The sequence below is a fragment of the Hypanus sabinus genome, chromosome 14 (genome assembly GCF_030144855.1).
Source record: "Hypanus sabinus isolate sHypSab1 chromosome 14, sHypSab1.hap1, whole genome shotgun sequence".
Lineage (NCBI taxonomy): Eukaryota > Metazoa > Chordata > Chondrichthyes > Myliobatiformes > Dasyatidae > Hypanus > Hypanus sabinus.
In genome coordinates this window covers 94,645,983-94,668,253 of record NC_082719.1, presented here as the reverse complement: position 1 = coordinate 94,668,253, position 22,271 = coordinate 94,645,983, and the positions used below count along the sequence as shown (strand labels likewise).

At 40.7% G+C, this 22,271-nt stretch overlaps 1 protein-coding gene across 1 annotated transcript in view; it reads right to left on the bottom strand.

Annotated features, from left to right (window-relative positions):
- Window positions 1-22,271, bottom strand: part of ccbe1 (collagen and calcium binding EGF domains 1) — a 392,272-nt gene that overhangs the window by 56,259 nt on the left and 313,742 nt on the right. The window contains exons 3-5 of the mRNA XM_059989658.1: window positions 16,234-16,286; window positions 5,750-5,884; window positions 828-965 (exon numbers count right to left, since the gene is read on the bottom strand). Coding sequence (XP_059845641.1) covers window positions 828-965; window positions 5,750-5,884; window positions 16,234-16,286 — 326 coding nt within the window. The remainder of the gene's footprint in view (window positions 1-827; window positions 966-5,749; window positions 5,885-16,233; window positions 16,287-22,271) is intronic.

Sequence of the window (22,271 nt, the reverse complement as noted above, 5' to 3'; positions counted from 1 at the left end):
TTTAAGATAAAGTCGGATAGATTTTTGCATAGTAGGGGAATTAATGGTTATGGGGAAAAGGCAGGTAGGTGGAGATGAGTCCATGGTCAGATCAGCCATGCTCTAATTAAATGGTGGCGCAGGCTCGATGGGCCAGAAGGCCTACTCTTGTTCCTATTTCTTATGTTCTTATGTATTCTCTCTTCTTCTGCCATTTACCTCTTCCACCTATCACCTTCATCCCCCACCCCACCCCACCCCCGCCACCTTCTTGCACCTACCACAAGCCAGCTTGAATTCCTTCCCCATCTCCCCCTCCCCACCACCTTCTTATTCTGACTTTTCCCCTTCCTTTCCAATATTGATGAAGGGTCTCCCCCAAAATGTCAACCATGTATTTTGTTCCATAGATGCTGCCTGACTTGCTGAGTTCCTTCAGCACTTTGTGTGCATTGCACAAGATCTCCAGCTTCTACAGAATCTCTTGTGCCCACTGAATTACACATTCCCTTTATTACAAAAAAGTTATTCCAGTCACAAGGAAATCTTAAAATGACATTTTGTAAATAACTTATGTTAGAAATGATAGTATAAACATCTGTGGACCTTCTAAAGTTGTGTACATTTTCTGAAGTTGAGTTATGCAAAGTTTCTGGCAATAGCAGTTTCCCTTATGGGACTTGTGGGGGGGGGGAGCATTAGAATGGCAATTAACCTTACAGCTTATCTGAATTTAATTCATGAAGTGGAGTTGCCCGTCATTTTGATGCTTTTCATTTGAAGATTAGACAGAAATGAAAGGGAAACAGAGTATGTTCAATCTTTGTACTGATCAGTTTACAGCTTACCACTTTCAATTATGTTGCATGTCTTCCCATCCTCTTTGAGATAGAAACCTTCCTTGCACAGGCATCGGTAACTCCCTGGAGTGTTGAGGCAGATATGAGAACATACACTTCCATTGCTTTTGGTACATTCATCAATATCTGTCAAACAGACATTTAAAATACTGAATGAGTGTATGGTCAAAATATTGTTTTCTTTAATTCAGATTCAGATTTATTTATCACATGCACATCAAAACATACAGTGAAATGTGTCATTTGAGTTAACAACCAACACACTCTAAGGATGTGTTGGCTATGGGACAGCCCGCTAGTGTCACCACACATGCTGGCGCCAACATCACCTGCTCACAATGCTCGACAGAAGTTTTATTAACTATTCAAACATTGTCTATTATAAATTTAAACAGATTACATGGAAAGGAATGGTTGTGGCCTTCAAAGTAAGTAGTCAACAGGACCATCTCCCAAATTCCCCTTTATTTATTGCTGACTAGTTAAAATTGCCAAATGCATAACCAGCGCCTTTCGAACAGACGATCAAGTACTTACTGTAGATACAGAAAGGTGCCAGGAAAAGGCCAGCAAAATCATGAAAGGCTCTACTCACCCTACTCATGAATTGTTCATCACTCTCCCATCAGGGAGGAGGCTGGTCAACACCTTCACCCATTAACCTATCAGGGGTTTATGTAGAATCTTAATAAACCTCTGGTTAGGCCACGTCTGGAGTATTGCATACAGTCCCAGTTGCCCCATTATAGGAAGGATGTTGAGGCTTTGGAGAGGGTGCAAAGGAGGTTTACCAGGTTGCTAACCGGTTTAGTGGGCATGTGCTGTCATGAGACTGGATGAACTTGAGTTGTTTTCTCTGGAGCACCGGAGGCTGAAGGGAGATCTGATAGGCGTTTATAAGATTATGAGAAGCATAGATAGAGTAGACAGGGATTATCTATTTTCTAGGGTTGAAATGGGAGGCAGGGTTTGAGGGTCGGCACAACATTGTGGGCCGAAGGGCCTGTAATGTGCTGTGCTATTCTATGTTCTATGTTCTAAATGTCTAATACCAGAAGGCATGCATAGGAGATGAGAGGGGGTAGGTTCAAGGGTGATGTGAGGGGTAATTCTTTTACTCAAAGAGTGGTGGATTCCTGGAATGTGCTCCCTGGAATGGTGACATTAGAGGCTTTTAGGATATGTTTTGATAGGCACATGGATGTAAAGAAGTTGGAGTGATATGGATATGGAGTAGGAAGGAGAGATCAGTGTTTGGGTGTTTTTGATTTGCTTTTAAGCTGTTTAGACACAACATTGTGGGCCAGATAGCCGGTTGCTGAGCTGTACTGTTCCATGTTCTACAACATTTGTATGTAATATCCACCCCTCCACACTCACTACTTTATCATTTCTTGTTAAAGTCACCTTCTGTGCCCAGTGTCACCTTATGTACACACTATCAGTCTATGTACATAAGCTAATCTTATGTATTCATCTTCATTATGTTCTTATTGTGTTCTTTATGTTTACTTTGGTCTTCTATGCAGCATTGGATCTAAAGTAACAATCATTTCATTCTCTGTTATAATGTGCATTGAAGAATGACAGTAAATGATCTTGAATCTTGAAGCACACACTCCTACAGACATAGTAATCATAATTGTTGATTAGTACTTGAGCTGAGTGGCCTCCTTCTGTTCCTATGTGTTCTGATCTTATTCAGCGTGTGAAATATTATGGGGAAAAGGCAGGAGAATGGGGTTGAGAGGGAAATTATGAAATGGCAGGACAGAATTGATGGGGCAAATGGTTTAATTCTGCTCCTATATCGTATGATCCAATTAATTATGTTTTTTTGGCATTTGGGTTTTTCTTTTTAAGAAATTTTCCTCCTCAGACTCTTTCCTGCCATATAGAGAGAGACAGCAATCAGACAACCTGTACTCTTCATATCACTGACCATGAATAGTAATATCATTGTAAATGAGAGCTTTCAAGCTTCCATTACAACCTGACAAGTCAACATAGCTGCAGCTTAGCCATGAGAAACAGAATGTTCCCAGGTCTGAGGCCCAGTCTTCCATGAGTAATGGTTCTCAGTGGAATGGCATAAGGAAAGCTATAATTAATCTCAATATTTTTGCATTAAGGAGAGAAAGTTTGGCACAAATCTTGCTTTGCATTGCAGTCATGTGGCACTCAGTGAATTATTCATCCCAACACAGAAGCATTTTATCAGATGCTGTTCCTCAGAAAGAAAGCAATACGCAATACTTGTCCATGCTAATGTGCCGAGACATGGGCTGTTTAAACGTGGATGTGGAGAGGATGTTTCCTATGACGGGGGAGTCTAAGACCAGAGAACACAGCCTCAGAATAGAGGGGCATCCATTTCGAACAGAGATGAGGGATTTTTTATAGCAGAGATTGGTGAATTTGCGGAATTCGTTGTCTCAGGCAGCTGTGGAGGCTAAGTCATCAGGTCTGTCTATGGCAGAGGTTGATAGACTCTTGATTAGACAGGGCATGAAGGGATACGAGGAGAAGAAAGGAGATTGGAGCTGAGAGGGGAAATGGATCAGCCATGATGAAATGGCAGAGCTGATTCAATGGGCCAAATGACTTAATTCTACTCCTATATCTTATGGTCTTATATATGAGTACTATGAGTAGTTTTGTGTCCATTATCTAAGAAAGGATGTACTGGCTTTGGACAGGGTCAGAGGAGTTTTATAAGGATGTTCCCAGGGACGTAAGAGTTACCTTATGAGGTGCATTTGATGGCTTTGAACCTGTACTCACTGGTGTTTAGAAGAATGAGTAGGAATCTCATTGAAACCTATTAAATATTGAAAGACCTCAATAGAGTGGACATGGAGAGGATATTTCTTATCGAACTATAGGATATTGCATCAGAATAGAAGGAAATTCTTCAGCCAAAGGGTTTTGTATCTGTGGAATTCAGTACCAAAGATGGTTGTGGGAGCTTGTCATCGAGTATACTTAAAGTGCAGTTTAATAGTTTCTTAATTATTAAAGATCTCAAAGCTTACGGGACGAAGACAGGAGAAGGTGGTTGAGAGGGATAATAATTCAGCATTGATAGAATGATGGAGCGGATTCAGTGGGTCGAATGGCCTAATACTGCTCCTAAGTCTTATGGCCTTATTACCCATTGGCTCATACAAGGTTTCCAAGTGAAGTAATAATTTTTTTATACTTCTTCCAATTAAGAGCACTGTATTTGATACGTGCAACATGGGCTCATCTGCAGTGTGTTGTGGAGATGCAGATTAGACTGCATTGCATGGCATTTCCATTCAGTCTGCAGCGGTCACCTTGATTTTCTAATCTCTTGTTACATTCATTCTCCTTCCCACTCCTGAATTGTCTGTGTTGAGCTTTCTCTATTGTTTCAGTGAAACCCAATGTAACCTTGAGGAAGAGCATCTCTTGTTCCATCTGAGCAGGTTGCATAGGGAATGAGTTATGTACAGAAACAGGCCATCATGCCCATCTAGTCCGTGCCGGTTGCTGTTTCAGATAACTGCTTTGTCTCTCTCCTTTTCTACAGGAGAAGGCAGAGGAGTGGGGTCGAGAAGAATGATGAGTCAGACTGGTGGAATGGTACAGCAGACTCGATGGGCTGAGTAGACTAATTCTGCTCCTATGTTTTATGATCTTTTCCCTACATACAGTACACACGCTGCTTCACCTTTTTGTCCTACTGTGGCGACCCATTTCCTGGCACATCCGAACCGGCTCACAATTAGATAGCCTACGGGGGTTTGCGAGCACAGAGCTTTGGAGCCTCTGCGCCACGGGGGGCAGGTTGAGGGAGGCTTAAAAGTGAGGCTGAGGATTTCGAATAAAGTTTTTTCCTTCGACTGCAGTTACTGACTCCGTGTTGTAATTTTAGCGCTGCGTGTAGCACACCGCTACACTACTGTCTTTTTTTTTCCCTATTTTTTCTACAACTTTTTTGTCAGCTTTTAAAATATTTTTCACGTTGCCAACCTCAGTCTGGGCCCTCTCACTGATACTTCTTTCGTGCACTGCACCTCTCCATTCCCCAACCCCCGCCATCCTCTGTAAATTGGGCACCACGGTAGTGTAGCATAACGTTATTACAGCGCTAGCGATCTGGGATCAGTTCCGCTGCTGCCTGAAAGGAGTTTGTGACCACGTGGGTTTCCTCCTGATGCTCTGGTTTTCTCCACATCTCAAAGACATACGGGTTAGTAGGTTAATTGGTCACATAGGTGTAATCGGGTGGCACGGGAGTGGCCTTTCACTGTATTATACCACTAAATGAAAAAGTGATTTCTCACATATTCATTTCTAATGATTTCTCATGTACTAAGTTCTAATCCTTGACCCAAGTTCTTATTTAATATTTAATATTTAATATTAAATATTTAGTATTTAATATTTCAATAGAATTTGAGTAATATTGGAAATATATTGTTTGATTGAGCATTCTTGTTCATTTAAATAATACATTACAGGTTATATGTTAAAATATGTGAATTACATACATCATGACTCTACAACATGATAAGTGTGCACCTCATTTAAAGTAAAGAACAGACTGAGACTGGTATCTCTCGGCTCTGCTGTTTTCCTTTGAATTAGTTTTATGCTTTGAAGTTGCAAAGCATCGTCTCCGTATCTCTCCCCATGATGTTGCCTGATCTGCTGAGTGCTTCCGTCATTTTCTCTCTTTTGCTTCAACTAGCTAATCATCGTGCAACTGATTTTAAATAGAGAAATGAAACTGTTCAGTCAAACCCATGGGCTAGATGTTGTTTCTGAGTGCTGTAAAATGTTATGGGAAGTGTTTGTAAGAATATGTTTGAAGCAGTAATCATTGTACATGTGTGGTTGTTACAGGCGTGAGTTTATTCCTTTTGAAGGTTGATACAGACCTAGACAATAAGGTTTCTCTCTATTCTTGTGCCTCATACGGTCGAAGTAATATCCAGGGTAACATGTGCACAGCACTCTGCCAAAATTATCAGTGCACTGTTGTTCACAAGGAGCTCCTGAACAAACATCATAATCTGGAATGGAAGCAAAAAGATGAATAAACAATAAGATCACAGGGAAGCTGGAAATGGGTCCTACAAGAACATGAGAAAGAGGGAGCACAACTAGACCACCTAGCCTCTTTAGCCTGCATCAAATTCATGGCTGATCTGCCCACTGTTCTTTTGCACAACTTTCACATTGCTCTTAATTCCCAGATGTTTCAAAACTGCATCTACCTCTTCTTTAAATAGCTCCACACATTACTGGAGTACAGAATTGCAGAGATTCACCAGTCACTGTGAGAAGGCATTCTAGTGCACCTAGATTTAATCTCCTTTTCTTGCAACTACATTCCTGCATTCAAGACTCTCCTGCCAGTGGTAAGGTTTCAGCATACATTTTGATAGTTTTTATTTCCTAAGTGGATATTCCACACTTGGATTTGAGACCCTTGTCATTAAAATAAATGTCCATATTTGAAATCAGGATACAGAAAGCAACAAAGACTTCCCATTCCTGATCGCTACCCATTTCAATTCGAATGTCCATTCCCATTCCAACATATTGGTCCATGGACTCCTCTACTGCCCTGAAGAAGCCCCACTCAAGTTGGAAAATCAACTCCTCATATTTCACCCCTTCTCTTCTGCTCACATGTCCATCACCTCCATCTGGGACCCTTCCTCCTTCCCTTTCTTCCATGGTCCACTCTTCTCCCCTATCACATTCCTTCTTTGGCCTTTCGCTTTGTCCACCTATCACTTCCCAAGGTCATGTTTCATTCCCCCCTTCCACCTAGTCTCAACTAGTCTCATCCTTCACCTGCCAGCTTGTATGCCTTTTCATCCCCCTACCTTCCTATTCTGGCTTCTGTCCCCTTCCTTTGCAGTCCTAATGAAGGGTCTTGGTCTGAAATTTCAATAGATAGTGCTGACTTGTTGAGTTCTTCCACCATTTTGTGTGCATTGTTCCAGATCTCCAGCATCTGCAGAATCTCTTGTGTTTGGAAAGGAAATTAATCTTTGTAAACTGGCAGAATTTAAGGCAGATCAAATATTAGGAATTTACAGTCTGCATCAATGATCATATTTTCACATTGACCCTAGGGCAGGGGTCGGCAACCTTTACCACTGAAAGAGCCATTTGGACCTGTTTCCCACAGAAAAGAAAACACTGGGAGCCACAAAACCCATTCGACATTTAAAATGAAATAATACTGCATACAACATTTTTTTTGCCTTTATGCTATGTATAAACAAACTATAATGTGTTGCATTTATGAAATCAATGAACTCCTGCAGTGAAAATGAAATTACATTTCTGCATGCAACAAAAACATTTTGAACTCCGAAAAAATGACGTTGGGTTGAAGGTTACTTTTAAGTAAAATACTCAATGTCTATTTGAGTCCTTCTTGTATTTATGAAAAACACCAAACTTAAATTGTCCACCAGCAGCAAACGAAAAATAACGTCAGCCAGCTGTCAACCTGAAAAATAAAAGGACTATTTCACTGAACAATGAAAAAATATGAATATACATAAAATAATAGGCAATAAAAATATTTATCATACTTGGTTAATGGGATTTCTGCTCCTGGACCTCAGCGCACAGAGTCTGCACATTAGGGCTGTATGACATCACCTTCATCTTTACACAGGATCGCAAGCTGTCATCTGTGAGGTGTGCGCGATGTTTGTTTTTAATAAAGTTCATGTTGGAGAACACCTGCTCACACACATATGTGGATCCAAAGATCGACAGGACTCCAAGCGCATACTTTTTAATGTTTACATAAATGTCGGGGATAGCATTCCATGTTTCGAACACAAGTTTGTCCGGTTTAGGGAGGTTTTCAATATCACTCCATTTGTGATTCTGAGCAAGAACAGCCTTCTGACGGGCAACATCTTCAAGGTCTGCTGTCAAGCTTCTGAACTTGGACACCCATATGTCTTTGTCGGCTATGTCGGCCAGTTCCATCTCAAGATCAGGTTTACTCACACCTGCCAATGCAGTCGTATTCAGTAGGGATGGATCGATGCTTAGGGGGGTGACTGGGAAGGATAATGTGTCTTTTTCCTCTCTGAACTCACAGAAGCGTTTCCCAAATGATGTTTGCATTGCGATGATTGCAGAATGTAAATACTCCGAATTTATCATGTCGTGAGCTTGTTTGAACTCTCTCAAATTGGGGAAGTGAAACAATGTGCCTTTCTGTAAATCTCTGGCAAGCACTGTCAACTTGCGCTCGAATGCCAAAACATCCTCTAACATGTGCAGGGCTGTGCGTCCTTTCCCCGAAGAGCTGTGTTCAGCGTGTTCAGGTGCGCTGTCATGTCTACCATGAAGTGTAGCTTTTCCAGCCACTCTGGCTGTTCCAGCTCAGGAAAGGTGAGCCCTTTGCTGCCCAGGAAAGTTTTCACTTCTTCCAGACACGCGATAAAGCGTTTCAGCACCTCCCCTCAGGACAGCCACTGGACTTTGTTGTGCAGCAGGAGATCAGAATATGCGCTTTCCAGCTCGTCCAGTAACAAATGGAATTGATGGTGATTTAAACTTTTTGCCATTATTTTATTGACAATCTGAATGACAACATCCATTACTTCTGTGCATTCTGGGGAAATGTTGAGCGCACTGTGCCTCTTGGTGCAAGGTGCGGTGAAAAGTCAGCAGCTTTCTGTCCAGCGACTTCTGCGGTAAAGCCACAATTCCCTTGTGCGCTCCTGTCATACTTGGTGCCCCATCAGTAGCTCTGACACCAGGTGGGTGGTCTTCATTCCTTTGGCTCTTAAACAATTCAAGACAGCCTCACAGATGTCCTCCCCCCGTGTTTGGTCTTTTAGAGGTATCAACTCAATCATTTCTTCCTGTGGCCCGGCAGAGTTTACATACCGGCAGAACAGCGCTATTTGTTCAATATCACCTTTGTCTTTAGACTCGTCACAGGCAATCGAGTAGGCCACAGCTGAATTGATATCTTTAATTTGCTGTCTTGTGATGTCTTCTGCCAATTTTATGGTTCTGTCTTTGACAGTCTTTGCAGAGAGGGGCATATCCCTGATTTTCTGCACAATTTCACTCTTGTTTTTAAAGTCCGTGAATAGATGTTCTAAAATCTTAATATAAGATTCTTTTATATATTCACCATCTGTAAACTGCTTCCCGTGCCTGACTATTTCCTGAGCGGCAACAAAACTAGCATATGTAGTTGATTTTCAAGACTTCATCCACTTCTTGAAATGATTTTTGCTCAGATCAACCTTCCGCATCAGTTCCAAAATGACTTTTTTTCTCTCATCGCCATTCGGATATTTTTGAGCAAAGGCTGTGTGTTTGTTCTGGAAATGTCTTGCGACTTTTGACTTTTTGTTGTTTGCTAGTTTCTCATTGCATATTAAGCATACTGGTAAACCAGTCTCGTCAGCAGTGAAAGCAAATGAATCTGCCCACATATCATTAAATGTTCTGTTTTCTTCAGTCACTTTTCTTTTTTTAGAATTCTCCATAGTTAGCCTACCTTGGATCGAAAAATTAAAGAAATTACGCACTGGCGGGTGTCAGGCATTAGCAGTGGTGATGTATATTAATAGCAACAAAAAACATGTTTTATTTAGATTGTACAAGATCGCCATAATCTTCAAATTTAGAATTACATTTCAAAAACTAACAAGCTAACATAAAATACATTTTAATTAAATACTCATCGTTTATTTTCCAAAGCCACAGGGAGCCACAGCACGGAGATGAAAGAGTCGCATGCGGCTCCGGAGCCGCGGGTTGCCTGCCTAGGGTAAGATCTGTCAGCAGCAAATCAGTTATCCATTTTATATATCACCTTCAAAAAATTCCATTCATCCTTTACACCTCGTTCAGTGTTTGCATTGTTTACAGTGATCTCATCTTGGATCTTTGAAGAGTCAGACGTGGGTTACTCCCAAAATATGCACAGCCTTTGATTTTACAAGGCCAGCTGGAATATCTTTGGCTCATTGAAAACCTTGTCATTGGAAACTCAGCTCCCAATCCTAGAGCAGGACACACCGCTGTCCAAAATTAACAAAATCAGGGCACTACGGTAATGTAGCAATTATAGCTCGGGATATCAGAGTTTAGAGTTCAATTCTGGCATCCTTTGCAAGAAGTTTGTATGTCCTTCCCATGAGCATGTGGGTTTCCTCTGGGTGCTCTGGTTTCCACCCACAGTCCAAAGATGCACTGGTTCAAAGTTCAAAGTAAACTTATTATCAAAGTACATTTATGCAACCATATAACATCCTGAGATTCATTTCCTTGCTGGCATACTCAATAAATCCATAAAATAATAACCGTAACATAGTCAATGCAAGACTTCACCAAACTAAGCTATTAACCAATGTGCAAAAGACATTTAACTGTGCAAATACAAAAAGAAAGAAATAATAATAATCATACATAAACAAACAATAAATATTGAGGACATGACACAAAGAATCTTTGAACGTGAGTCCATAGGGTTGTGGGACCCTTTCAAAGATGGGACAAGTGAGGTTGAGAGAAGTTATCTGCTCTAGTTTGAAAGCCTAATGGTTGAGGGGTAAGAACTGTTCCTAAACCTAGTGGTGTGAGTCCTGTGGATCCTGTACCTTCTTTCTGATGGCAGCAATGAGAATGTCCTGGGTGATGGAGATCCCTGGCAGTGGATGCTGCTTTCCTGTGACAGTGTTTCATGTAGATATGCTCAAAGGTGACGAGGGCTGTACCATGATAAACTGGGCACTATCCATTACTTTTTGTCGGATTTTTTGTTCAAAGCGATTGGTGTTTCCATACCAGGCTGTTATGTAGCCAGTCGATATACTCTCCACTACTCATCTATGGCAGTATAATAAAGGTTTAGATGTCGTGCCAAATTTTGCAAACTCCTAAGCAAGTAGAGGCAGTGTCATGCTTTTTTTTTGTACTTGCTGACCCGCTCCACCTCTGATTTTCCAATGAGAACTGGCTCATGGACCTTTGATTTCCTCCTCCTGAAGTCAATAATCAGCATTTTGTCCTTGCTGACATTGAGTAAGAGGTTGTTATAACACCACTCAAACAAATTTATCTCCTTCCTATATGCTGATCCATCACCACCTTTGATTTGGCCTATGACAGTGGTGTTACCAGCATACATGAAAATGGCATGGGAGCTTTGCTTAGCACACAGGGAGAACTGTAAAGCAAGTAGAGCCGGGGGCTAAGCACACAGCTGTGTGGTGCAGCTGTGCTGATAGAGATCGTGGAGGAGGTGTTGCCGCCAATCTGAACTGACTGGGGTCTGCAAGTGAGGAAATTGAGGATTCAACTGCACAAAGGTTTATTGAGGTCGAGGTCTTGAAGCTTATTGATTAGTTTTGAAGGGATGCTGGTATTGAACCCTGAGCTGTAATCAATAAAGAGCATCTGGATGTATGCATCTTTGCTGTCCAGGTGTTCCAGGACTGAGTGAAGAGCTTCTGCTCTGGACCTGTTGCTCTGGTAGGCAAATTGGAGCAGATCTAACTCGCTTCTCAGATAGAAGTCGATACGTTTCATCAGACTTTCCTAACACTTCATCACTGCGGATGTACAGTAAGTGCTACCAGACATACAGCATAGAACATAGAATAGTACAGCACATTACAGGCCCTTCGGCCTACAATGTTGTGCTGACCCTCAAACCCTGCCTCCCAAATAATCCCCCACCTTAACTTCCTCCATATACCTGTCAAGAAGTTTCTTAAACTTCACTAGTGTATCTGCCTCCACCACTGACTCAGGCAGAGCATTCCATGCACCAACCACTCTCTGAGTGAAAAACCTTCCTTTAATATCCCCCTTGAACTTCCCTCCCCTTACTTTAAAGCCATGTCCTCTTGTACTGAGCAGTGGGTGCCCTGGGGAAGAGGTGCTGGCTGTCCACTCTGTCTATTCCTCTTAATATCTTGTACACCTCTATCATGTCTCCTCTCATCTTCCTTCTCTCCAAAGAGTAAAGCCCTAGCTCCCTTAATCTCTGATCATAATCCATACTCTCTAAACCAGGCAGCATCCTGGTTAATCTCCTCTGTACCCTTTCCAATGCTCCCACATCATTCCTAGAGTGAGGCAACCAGAACTGGACACAGTACTCCAAGTGTGGCCTAACCAGAGTTTTATAGATCTGCATCATTACATCGCGTCTCTTAAACTCTATCCCTCGACTTATGAAAGCTAACACCCCATAAGCTTTCTTAACAAACCTATCTACCTGTGAGGCAACTTTTAGGGATCTGTGGACATGTACCCCCAAATTCCTCTGCTTTTCCACACTATCAAATATCCTGCCAATTACTTTGTACTCTGCCTTGGAGTTTGTCCTTCCAAAGTGTACCACCTCACACTTCTCCAGGTTGAACTCCAGCTGCCACTTCTCAGCCCACTTCTGCATCCTATCAATGTCTCTCTGCAATCTTCAACAATCCTCTACACTATCTGCAACACCACCAACCTTTGTGTTGTCTGAAAACTTACCAACCCACCCTTCTACCCCCTCATCCAGGTTGTTAATAAAAATCACAAAAAGTAGAGGTCCCAGGACAGATCCTTGTGGGACACCACTAGTCACAACCCTCCAATCTGAATGTACTCCCTCCACCACAACCCTCTGCCTTCTGCAGGCAAGCCAATTCTGAATCCACCTGGCCAAACTTCCCTGGATCCCATCCCTTCTGACTTTCTGAATAAGCCTACCATGTGGAACCTTGTCAAATGCCTTACTAAAATCATGTAGATCACATCTAGTGCACTACCCTCATCTATATGCCTGGTTACCTCCTCAAAGAACTCTATCAGGCTTGTAGGGACGATCTGCCCATCACAAAGCCATGCTGACTGTCCCTGATCAGACCATGATTCTCTAAATGCCCATAGATCCTATCGCTAAGAATCTTTTCCAATGGCTTTCCCACCACAGACGTGAGGCTCACTGGTCTGTAATTATCTGGACTATCCCTACTACCTTTTTTGAACAAGGGGACAACATTCGCCTCCCTCCAATCCTCCGGTACCATTCCAGTGAACAATGAGAACATAAAGATCCTAGACAGCCAATAGTCCTTAAGGCAGGTCACCACATTCTTCTCAGGCATTGATATAATTGAAGCCTGCTTGAAGTGGACGGAACAAGATAGTGCTGGTGAACCATGGTGACCTTCAGAAGGTTGTGGCCAATGCTTATACCTCTTGAATTACTCTCACTGCAATCTGCAGCATGTAATTTCCCTTTACACAATGTACTTTTAAATCAACTTAATTATTTCATGATCTTCTGAAGGACATGACAGTCCAAGCATGTTGGGCACCTTTAAGTGGACGAAGATTCGTCATTGGAATTGAGATTCCCAGCCAGGCTGAAATGCAGGGGTGGGAGGGGGGGTTGGTTAATTGGTCCTTGTAAATTGCCCTGTGATTTGGTTAGAGTTAACTAGGTGGGTTTCTGGGCGATGTGGCTCGTTGGACTAGAAGGGTCTGTTCTACACTGTACCTCTTATTAAGTAAATAGATCGATAGATGAACAAAAGAGGAAGTTCCCTTAAAATGATAAACACAAGAGATTCTGCACCAGCTGGAAATCTTGAGCAACACATAGGCTACGCTGGAGGAACTCAGCAAGTCAGCAGCATCTATGGAGGGAATAAATAGTTGACATTTTTAGGCCCTAAACATCAGCTGTTATTCCTTTCTACAGATTCTGCCAGATGGTGACTTCCACCAGCCTTTTGTATGTGATGTCCATTAAAACGAGTTTGATGTCCCTGTAAGGACTGAGTGGAAGTTGCATGACCACCTTAACTACCACCCAAAAAAAATTTGTCCACATTTAAAATTTCTCTAAAACACCAAGAACAAATTAATAATAGAATGTAAAAGCAAAAAGTACAGATGCTCAAAATCTGAAATATATACAGAAACTCATGGCGATAGATGATGTCTGGTGAGGCAAGTCAAATTGCCATGTTATTAGTATATAGATTTTAAAACTTTAAAACATAGCAAATAAATTCACCTGGTAACTCTACCAACAGCTAATATGATGATGAATGGGTGCTACCGGATTACCATATTCAGATTTAGGCACCAGATTTCATGAAAGGTATTTTGAACCTGGAAGTGATACCCAAGCAATGGTTTGAGTATGAGCTCATTTGAAACTGAAGAGAACTTTTCTTGGTATTTGGAAAGTTGAGAAATCTATTTATTTATCGGGAAATGTAGTGCAGAAAAGGCCCTTTTGGCCTAATGAGCTGCACCACCCAGCCATTAACCTACTCACGATTAGTCTAATCATGGGGCAGTTTACAATGATCAATTAACCTACTAACCGATACATCTTTGGACTGTGGAAGGAAACCAGAGTGACCATGTGGCTCACAGGGAGAGATTCAAGCTCATGACAGACGGTGCTGGAATTGAACTCTGAACTCTGGAACACCCTGAGCTGTAGTAGTATTGTGTTAACCACTATGTTACTGTGGCACCCAAATAATCTAATCTAGGTTCATGAAAAGGCAAATAGAATGTGATGGGGTTGGTGCTATGGAAAACAATTTTCTTTGGACGCCAAAATAAAATGCCATCATCTTAAATCTAAAACGAGAACATTCAACAATGAAATCTAGAAGTCCTTTTTTATGTGAGGAATTATGGTAACCCAGAACTCTGTCCTCCAAATTAGTAAAAGGCATTACATTTACAAGGATATTGTTGCTCTTACTTGAGGACCCGAGTTATAGGGAATAGGTTGTGACTTTATTCATTGGAGTGTAGGAGAATGAGAGGTGATTTGATAGAGGTATGGCCTATAAAATTTGTCAAAGGCCTTCTGAAAATCTAAAAAAACAACAACCTCTGCCTATTCTGCCGGTTATTTCCTCAAAGAATTTCAACAGATTTATCAGGCAAGTTTCCACCTTAAGGATACTATGCTGACATTGGCCTACTTTATCATGCATCTACAAGTACCACATCATTAACAATCAACATCTTTCCAATCAGTGAATTCAGGCTAACTGGCCTATCATTTCTTTTCTTCTGTCTCTCCCTCTTCTTAAGGAGTGGTGTGACATTTGCAATTTCCTTTTTTTTGTGATTTATTTTTTTTATTGAAGTTCATCATCAAACAAACATTTCCATAAGATGTATTTCAGATATTGTACATATATATCATATAATCATATATATCACAAATCTCCACAAAGTATTTATCTAAGGTATATACTTATAGAAAAGAGTGGAAAGAAAAATCAAGCAAAAGGAAAGAGCTATGTACAAGTTAGAACCATTCCAGAATCTAGTGGTTCTTGGAAGATCATTACTAATGCCTCCACAATCTCTTCAGCTATCTCTTTTAGATCCCTGGGGGGGCAGTCCATTAGGTCTGTGTGACTTATCGACCTTTAGACTTTCAGCTTCCCAAGCAATTTCTTCCTGACCCTCTTGAATTTCTGGCATATTGTGTGTGTCTTCAAAGTGAAGACTGACACAAAATACTTATGAAGAATAGTCAGTGGATGTTGTGTATTTGGATTTTCAGAAGGCCTTTGACAAGGTGCCGCACATGAGGCTGCCAAGTAAGATAGAGCCCATGGTATTACAGGAAAAATATTAACATGGATGGACAATTGGCTGATTGGAAGAGGCAAAGAGTGGGAATAAAAGGGCATTTTTCTGATTGGCTGCTGGTGACTAATGGTGTTTTGCAGGGGTCGGTGTTGGAACCGCTTCTTTTCATGTTATATGTCAATGATTTGGATGACAAAATTGATGGCTTTGTGGCCCAGTTTGTGGACAATACAAAGCTAGGTGGAGGGGTAGGTAGTGTTGAGGAAGCAGGAAGTTTGCAGAAGAACTTGGACAGATTAGGAGAATGGGCAACATTGGCAGGTAGAATACGGTGTAGAGAAGTGTATTGTCATGCACTTTGGTGGGAGAAATAAAGGGTTTGTTTGTTCTCCATGTGACCATGTGGCTTTCCTCCAGGTGCTCCAGTTTCCTCCCATGCTACAAAGGCGTACAAGTTAGTAGGTGTGGACATGCTATGTTGGTGCCAAAAGTGTGGTGACACTTTCAAGCTGAACCCAACACAATCCTCACTGCGTTTGAGGCAAATTACACATTTCACTAACAAAATTTTGATGTATGTGTAAAAAAATAAATCTAATCTCTAACCTAATCTAATCAACAATCCTTTCATTCCCCATTTTGAGGAAGCACCAGACACGTGAATTTTGTTTCTCTGTACTGTCTGACCTACTGAGTGGTTCCACCATTTTCTGTTTTCCCTTCAGAATTCCAGCACCTGCAGCTTTTTCACTCTACAGAGAGTTATTCAGATTCTTACCTTCTGGGATACACTGGCCAAGGACAAATTTATAACCTCGACAGCATTTCTTTCTGTAAAAAAAAATCAATAGTTACTCCACAGAACTAGAGATGAACTCACTAGAGCCTATACGGATTATTTTAGTTGAAAATTTATAGGTTCTTTGAAGTGTAAAACAATTTTTAAAGATTAAAGATTAGATTTATTTATCACATGTACATTGAAACATATAGTGAAATGTGTCATTTCGCATCCGAGGATTGTACTGGGGCAGCCCACAAGTGTTGCCATGCTTCTGGCATTTGTATTAGATGCCCTCAGCTCACGAACCCTAACCTTTGACTTTGGAATGCAGGAGGAAACTGGAGAACCTGGAAGAAATGCACCTGGTCATGGGGAGAACATACAGACAGTGGTAAGAATTGGAAACAGCTGGTGCTGTAAAGTGCTTGCACTAACTGCTACACTACTGTGCCTCATTTACATATGTTTTATAAAATCTTTGTGCTAAGTCTTATGAGCTGCTACCCAATAGAAGTGGTTAATTAACCAATGAGAATTAATAAAAATGGAAAAATGGAGGGCTACGGGGGAGGGAAGAGTCAGGTTTGATCTTGGAGTAGGTTAATATGCCAGCATAGCATTAAGGGGAAAAGAGCCTGTACTGTACTGTGCTATGTTCTAACTGCTGAAAATGACAACCTACGTTCCCTACAAAAGATTATCGTTTTAAAAATCCAGTCAAGAATGAAATTAAATTCCAACATTCAGTGCAAGGCATATTATTATATTCTCTAAAATGTTAAGGTTTCTTTGCAATATTTATAATCTAGATTGTCCAGTAATTTTCATGGGGGAATTGAAGAAATGTATTGTGTTCACGTATTTAATTTGAAAATGTAAAAATAAACCTTAGCCATGGGAAAACTATATTTAACTTCCAGTAAAGGCATAAAATCCCAGAGCTTTGTATCCAAAATTCCTATAAAAAAACCATCTGGCACTTAACCATCCAGAAACAATATCAGCTTTCTTCTAAAACTGAACAGGATTCTGGGAATGTGAAGAACTGTGCATCAAAGGTAAACAAATTGAGATTCCATTTAGTAGTTTAGCTGAGTGAAATCTTTGAAAATCGAGCTGACCAGATTGTTAAGCTTTTCTTCCATCTGCTTTGCTCTGGCCTCAAGCAATTCTCTAAACAATAGTGATGTAAATCTTAAGAGAATCCCAGCCATTCTTCTAACTGATAACTGAACTTGGGCTAATTACTGGGACCATGCAAAAATTGACATAAGTTTGGGACTCAATAGATTTTGAGGAGCAAATTTGTAGAGATATTGCTGTTGGAAGAAACATAATAATGTGATTTAAAAAAATTATTTAGGGATACAGTGCTGTACAGTGCCCAATAAGCTGCACTATACAACAACCACCAATTTAAATCCAGTCTAATCATGAGACAATTTACAATGACCAATTAACCTATTAACCATTATGTCCTTAGACGGTGGGAGAAAACCGGAGAACCCTAGAGAAACCCAAGCACTCACGGGAAAGATATACAAACTTCTTACAGACAGTGTTGGAACTGAATTCTGGTGACCCAATCTGTAAAGGTATTGCACCAAATACAATGCGACTATGGCACCCTAGTGCGATGTAGGTGATTTTAACTTTCCATATATTGATTGGGAATCCCGTACTGTAAAAGGTCCGGATAGGATAGAGTTTGTCAAAAGTGCTCTGGAGTCTCCTGAATCAGAATCAGAATCAGATTTATTATCAGCGGCCTGTGTCATGAACTTAGCAGCAGCAGTTCAATGCAATACATAATATAGAGGAATAATAATAATAAATAAGTAAATCAATCACTCTATACGTACACTGAATAGATTAAAAATTGTGCAAAAAAACAGAAATAATATATATTAAAAAAGTGAGGTAGTGTTCACGGGTTCAATGTCCACTTAGAAATCAGATGGGATCAATACATAGAGAACATTCTCTCAACTAGAGAATGTGTGTTACTGGATCTCTATTAGGGAATGAGACAGGCAGGAGACAGAAGTCTGCGTAGGGGAACACTTCGCATATAGTCATCATAATTCCATTATTTTCAAGTTAATTATGGAAAAGCAATAGTCTGGATTCTCGAATTGAGAACCTAAATTGGAGAAAAGCCAGTTTTGATGATATCAGAAAGGATTTGGCAAGTGTGGGTTGTTTTCTGGCAAAGGAATGCTTGGTAAGTGGGAAGCCTTCAATGGTGAAGTTTTGAGAGTACTGAGTGTGTATGTTCCTGATAGAATAAAAGGCAAGGCTAACAGGGTTAGGGAAATTTGGTTTCTGTGAGATATTGATGCCCTGGTTAAGAGGAAGAAGGTGCATAGCAGGTACAGACATCAGGGAACAAATGAGGTATTTACATGGATAAGAAATACAAGAGGACACTTACAGTGCCTATAAAAAGTGTTCACCACAACTCCCTTGGAAGTTTCCATGTTTTATTATTTTACAACATTGAATCACAGTGCATTTAATTTAGTTGTTTTTGACACCGATGAGCAGAAAATGCTTTCACGTTAAAGTGAAATCAGATCTCTGAAAAGTGATCTAAATTAATGACAAATATAAAAAACAAAATAATTGATTGCACCCCCATTAGCATGACACACCACATTAATGGTGCAGCCAATTGGTTTTAGAAGTCAGAGAATTAGTTAAATGGAGATTTAATTAAAATACACCTGAATCTGGACGGTCCAACTGCTGGTGAGTTGGTATCCTGGCAAAAACCACACCGTGAAGAAAAAAACATCAAGCAATTCTGCAAAAGGGTTATTGAAAAGCACAAGTCAGCAGATGGATACAAGAAAATTACCAAGTCACTAAATATTCCTTGGAGTACTTCATCAAGAAGTGGAAAGAACACAGCTGTAAATCTGCCTAGAGCAGGCCATCCTCAAAAACGGAATGACCACAATCAAATCAATTTTTGGAGCAAACCTAAAAATTTGAGGTGCAAAAGGATTTGGGAGTCCTTGTATAGAACTCCCTAAAGGTTAACTTGCAGATTGAATCGGTCTGAGGTCACACAGAAAAAGTTGGGGAGATGCTAATCAGGGGTTTCCAATCTTTTTCATGCCTTGGATCTCTACCAGTAATTGAGGGGTCTATAGACCGCAGGTTGGGAACCCCAGTGCTAAATGGAGTGGGACCAAAATGATCAGAGTACTTAATAACAACAGGATCACCATAATCAAAACTAATTCGAGAAAAAAGGTCAAAAACTAACATTAAAGGTATTGCATCTGAATACTTGAAGTATTTTTATCAGGACAGATTAACTAATGGTGTAAGTAGGGAAGTAAATGCTTTAACATAATGGCAATTTTGCCATGTGGTTCGGTGATTATGGGTAAAATATTTTGGGATATTTGATGTTTGGAAAGGATTGGCAAAACAGATCAAGACAGGATTGGACTGAAAAGAAAAAAATGACAAGATTTAGCCTGGAAGGTCAACAAGTGGACAACACTTGGAGAATTCATTTCTAGTCACCTCATGATAGGAAGGAAGTTGAAACTCTCAAGAGAGTGCAGAAGAGATTTACCGTGCTGCAGCCTGGCTTACAGAGAATGTCTTATGAGGGTATGTTGAGTAAGCTAGATCTTTTTTTCTTTGGAGTGAAGGAGAATGGGAGGTGACTTGATTGAGGTGTACAAGATGATAAGAGGTATAGATCGAGTGCATAGCAGAAACTTCTACTCAGAGTGGAAATCACTAATAGAGGACATAATCCTAAGCTGATTGGAGCAAAGTATAGGGGGGTAAAACAGTTGTTTTTGTAACAGAGAATGATGGGTAACTGGCATGCTGGACCAGAGGAGGTACTAGAGGATGATACAATAGGGCATTTAAGAAACTCTTAGATGGACACAAGGATGATAAAAAAAAATGGAGGGCTGTGCAGAATGGAAGGGATAGATTGCTCTTAGAACAGGTTAAAAGCTCGCCACAATGTCATGGGCAGAAGGGTCTGTACTGTGCTGTTATGTTCTATGTCCTAATTGGAATTATATGATCGGAAATTTTAAATAACAATAAACATGAAAACATTGCATCACACACAAAATGGCGGAGGTACTCAGCATTTTGTGTGTGTTGCTTGGATTTCCAGCATCAGCAGATTTTCACTTGTTAGTGAGTGGACTAACATTACATTTGCATTCTCACCATAGACTTAACCTGCAAATTAACCTTTAGGAAATCCTGCACAAGGGCTCCCAAGTCCCTTTACACCTCAGTTTTTTTGTATTTTCTCTCCATTTGGGAAATAGTCAATGCTTTCATTTGTTCTACCAAACTGAATGATCCTACACTTCCTGACATTGTATTTCATCTGCCATTTCTTTCCCCATTCACCTGCCTCTCCATTTCTATCATCCAAATCATTGACAGATAATGTAAAAAGAATCGGTTGCAACACAGACCCCTGTGGAACACCACTAATTGCTGGCAGCCAACCAGAAAAAGTTCCCTTTATTCCCATTCTTTGCAACCTGCCAATCATTTCACCTCTTCACCTGTCACCTTCCAGCTTGTGCTCTTTACCCTCCCCCCTTCCTTTCCAGTCCTGATAGAGGACCTTGACCCAAAATGGCAACTGTTTACTCTATTCCTCTCCATAGATTGGGGTTTCCAACCTGGGGTCCATGAAACTCTTGCTTAATGTATTGGTCCATGGTATAAAAAAGTTTGGGAGCTTCTGCCAAAGATGCTACCTGATCTGCTGAGTATTTTTTTGTGCTTTGCTCTGAACTTCCAGCACCCACAGAATCTCTTGTGTTCAAGACTTGTGAATAATGAGTATGCAACATATGGAATTTTGATTGTTATTCCTCACAGATAAGCTGGAAGCAAGAATTTTGAACTCCAATTAAAGTGAACTATGTCGACATACTGAGTCTTCAGACTGTCCATATTTCCACTGTGTTAGTCAGTACCACCATCACTCCAACAACTTCAGACTAATGGCTTTTCCAGTTTGTATCAGGACTGGCAACTTCTGAAGGAAGATCATCCATTTGCAGCATTAGCACAATTTCCTTCTCCACAAATAGAATTGGTCAGGTGGAGTATATCCGGAATTTTCTGATTTACTGCCAATTTGCAGCATCTGAATTGTTTAGTTTCCTAGGATCAGGTTTAATATCTCTGACATATGGTATGAAGTTTGTTGTTTTGTGCCAGCAATACATTGCAATCATCATCATCATTTAGTGTTGTGTCATATGACAAGGGTGATTATGGTCTTGACTATGATTCTTCTTGGAAATTTGAAACATAGAAAACCTACAGCACAATACAGGCCCTTTGGCCTACAAAGCTGTGCTGAACATGTCCTTACCTTGGAAATTACCAAGGGTTACCCATAGCCTTCTATTTTTCTGAGCTCCATATACCTGTCCAGGATGCTCTTAAAAGAGCCTATCATATCCGCCTCCACCACCGTCACTGGCAGCCCATTCCACGCACTCACCACTCTCTCCGTAAAAAAAAAGATCTTCTTCTGGGCCGTGTCTTTAAAAGATGGGTGACCCCAGCCATTATCAATACTCTTCAGAGATTGTCTGCCTGGAGGCAGTGGCTGCTCCACTAGGACTTGTGCACCGGCTGTTCCCGTGATCGGGGGGCTAAGCTAATGCTACACCTTGCTCAAGGGTGACCTGCAGGGTCATGGAGGGAAGAAACACCATACATCTGCTTTGGCAGAGACTTATTTCCACCCTGTCACCATAGTACATTGCAAAACATGATAATAAAAACTGTAAATTATAGTAAGAAATACATATATATTAAAAAGTTAAATTGAATATGTAGAGCAAAAAGAAAAAAATAGTGAGGTAGTGTTCATGGGTTCAATGTCTATTAAGAAGTCTGATGGTAGAGGGACGCTATCTGTCCTGAGTCATAGAGTGCATGCCTTCAGGCTTCTGCACCTCCTTCCTGATGGTAGCCATGAGAAGAGGACATGACCTGGATTATGGGGC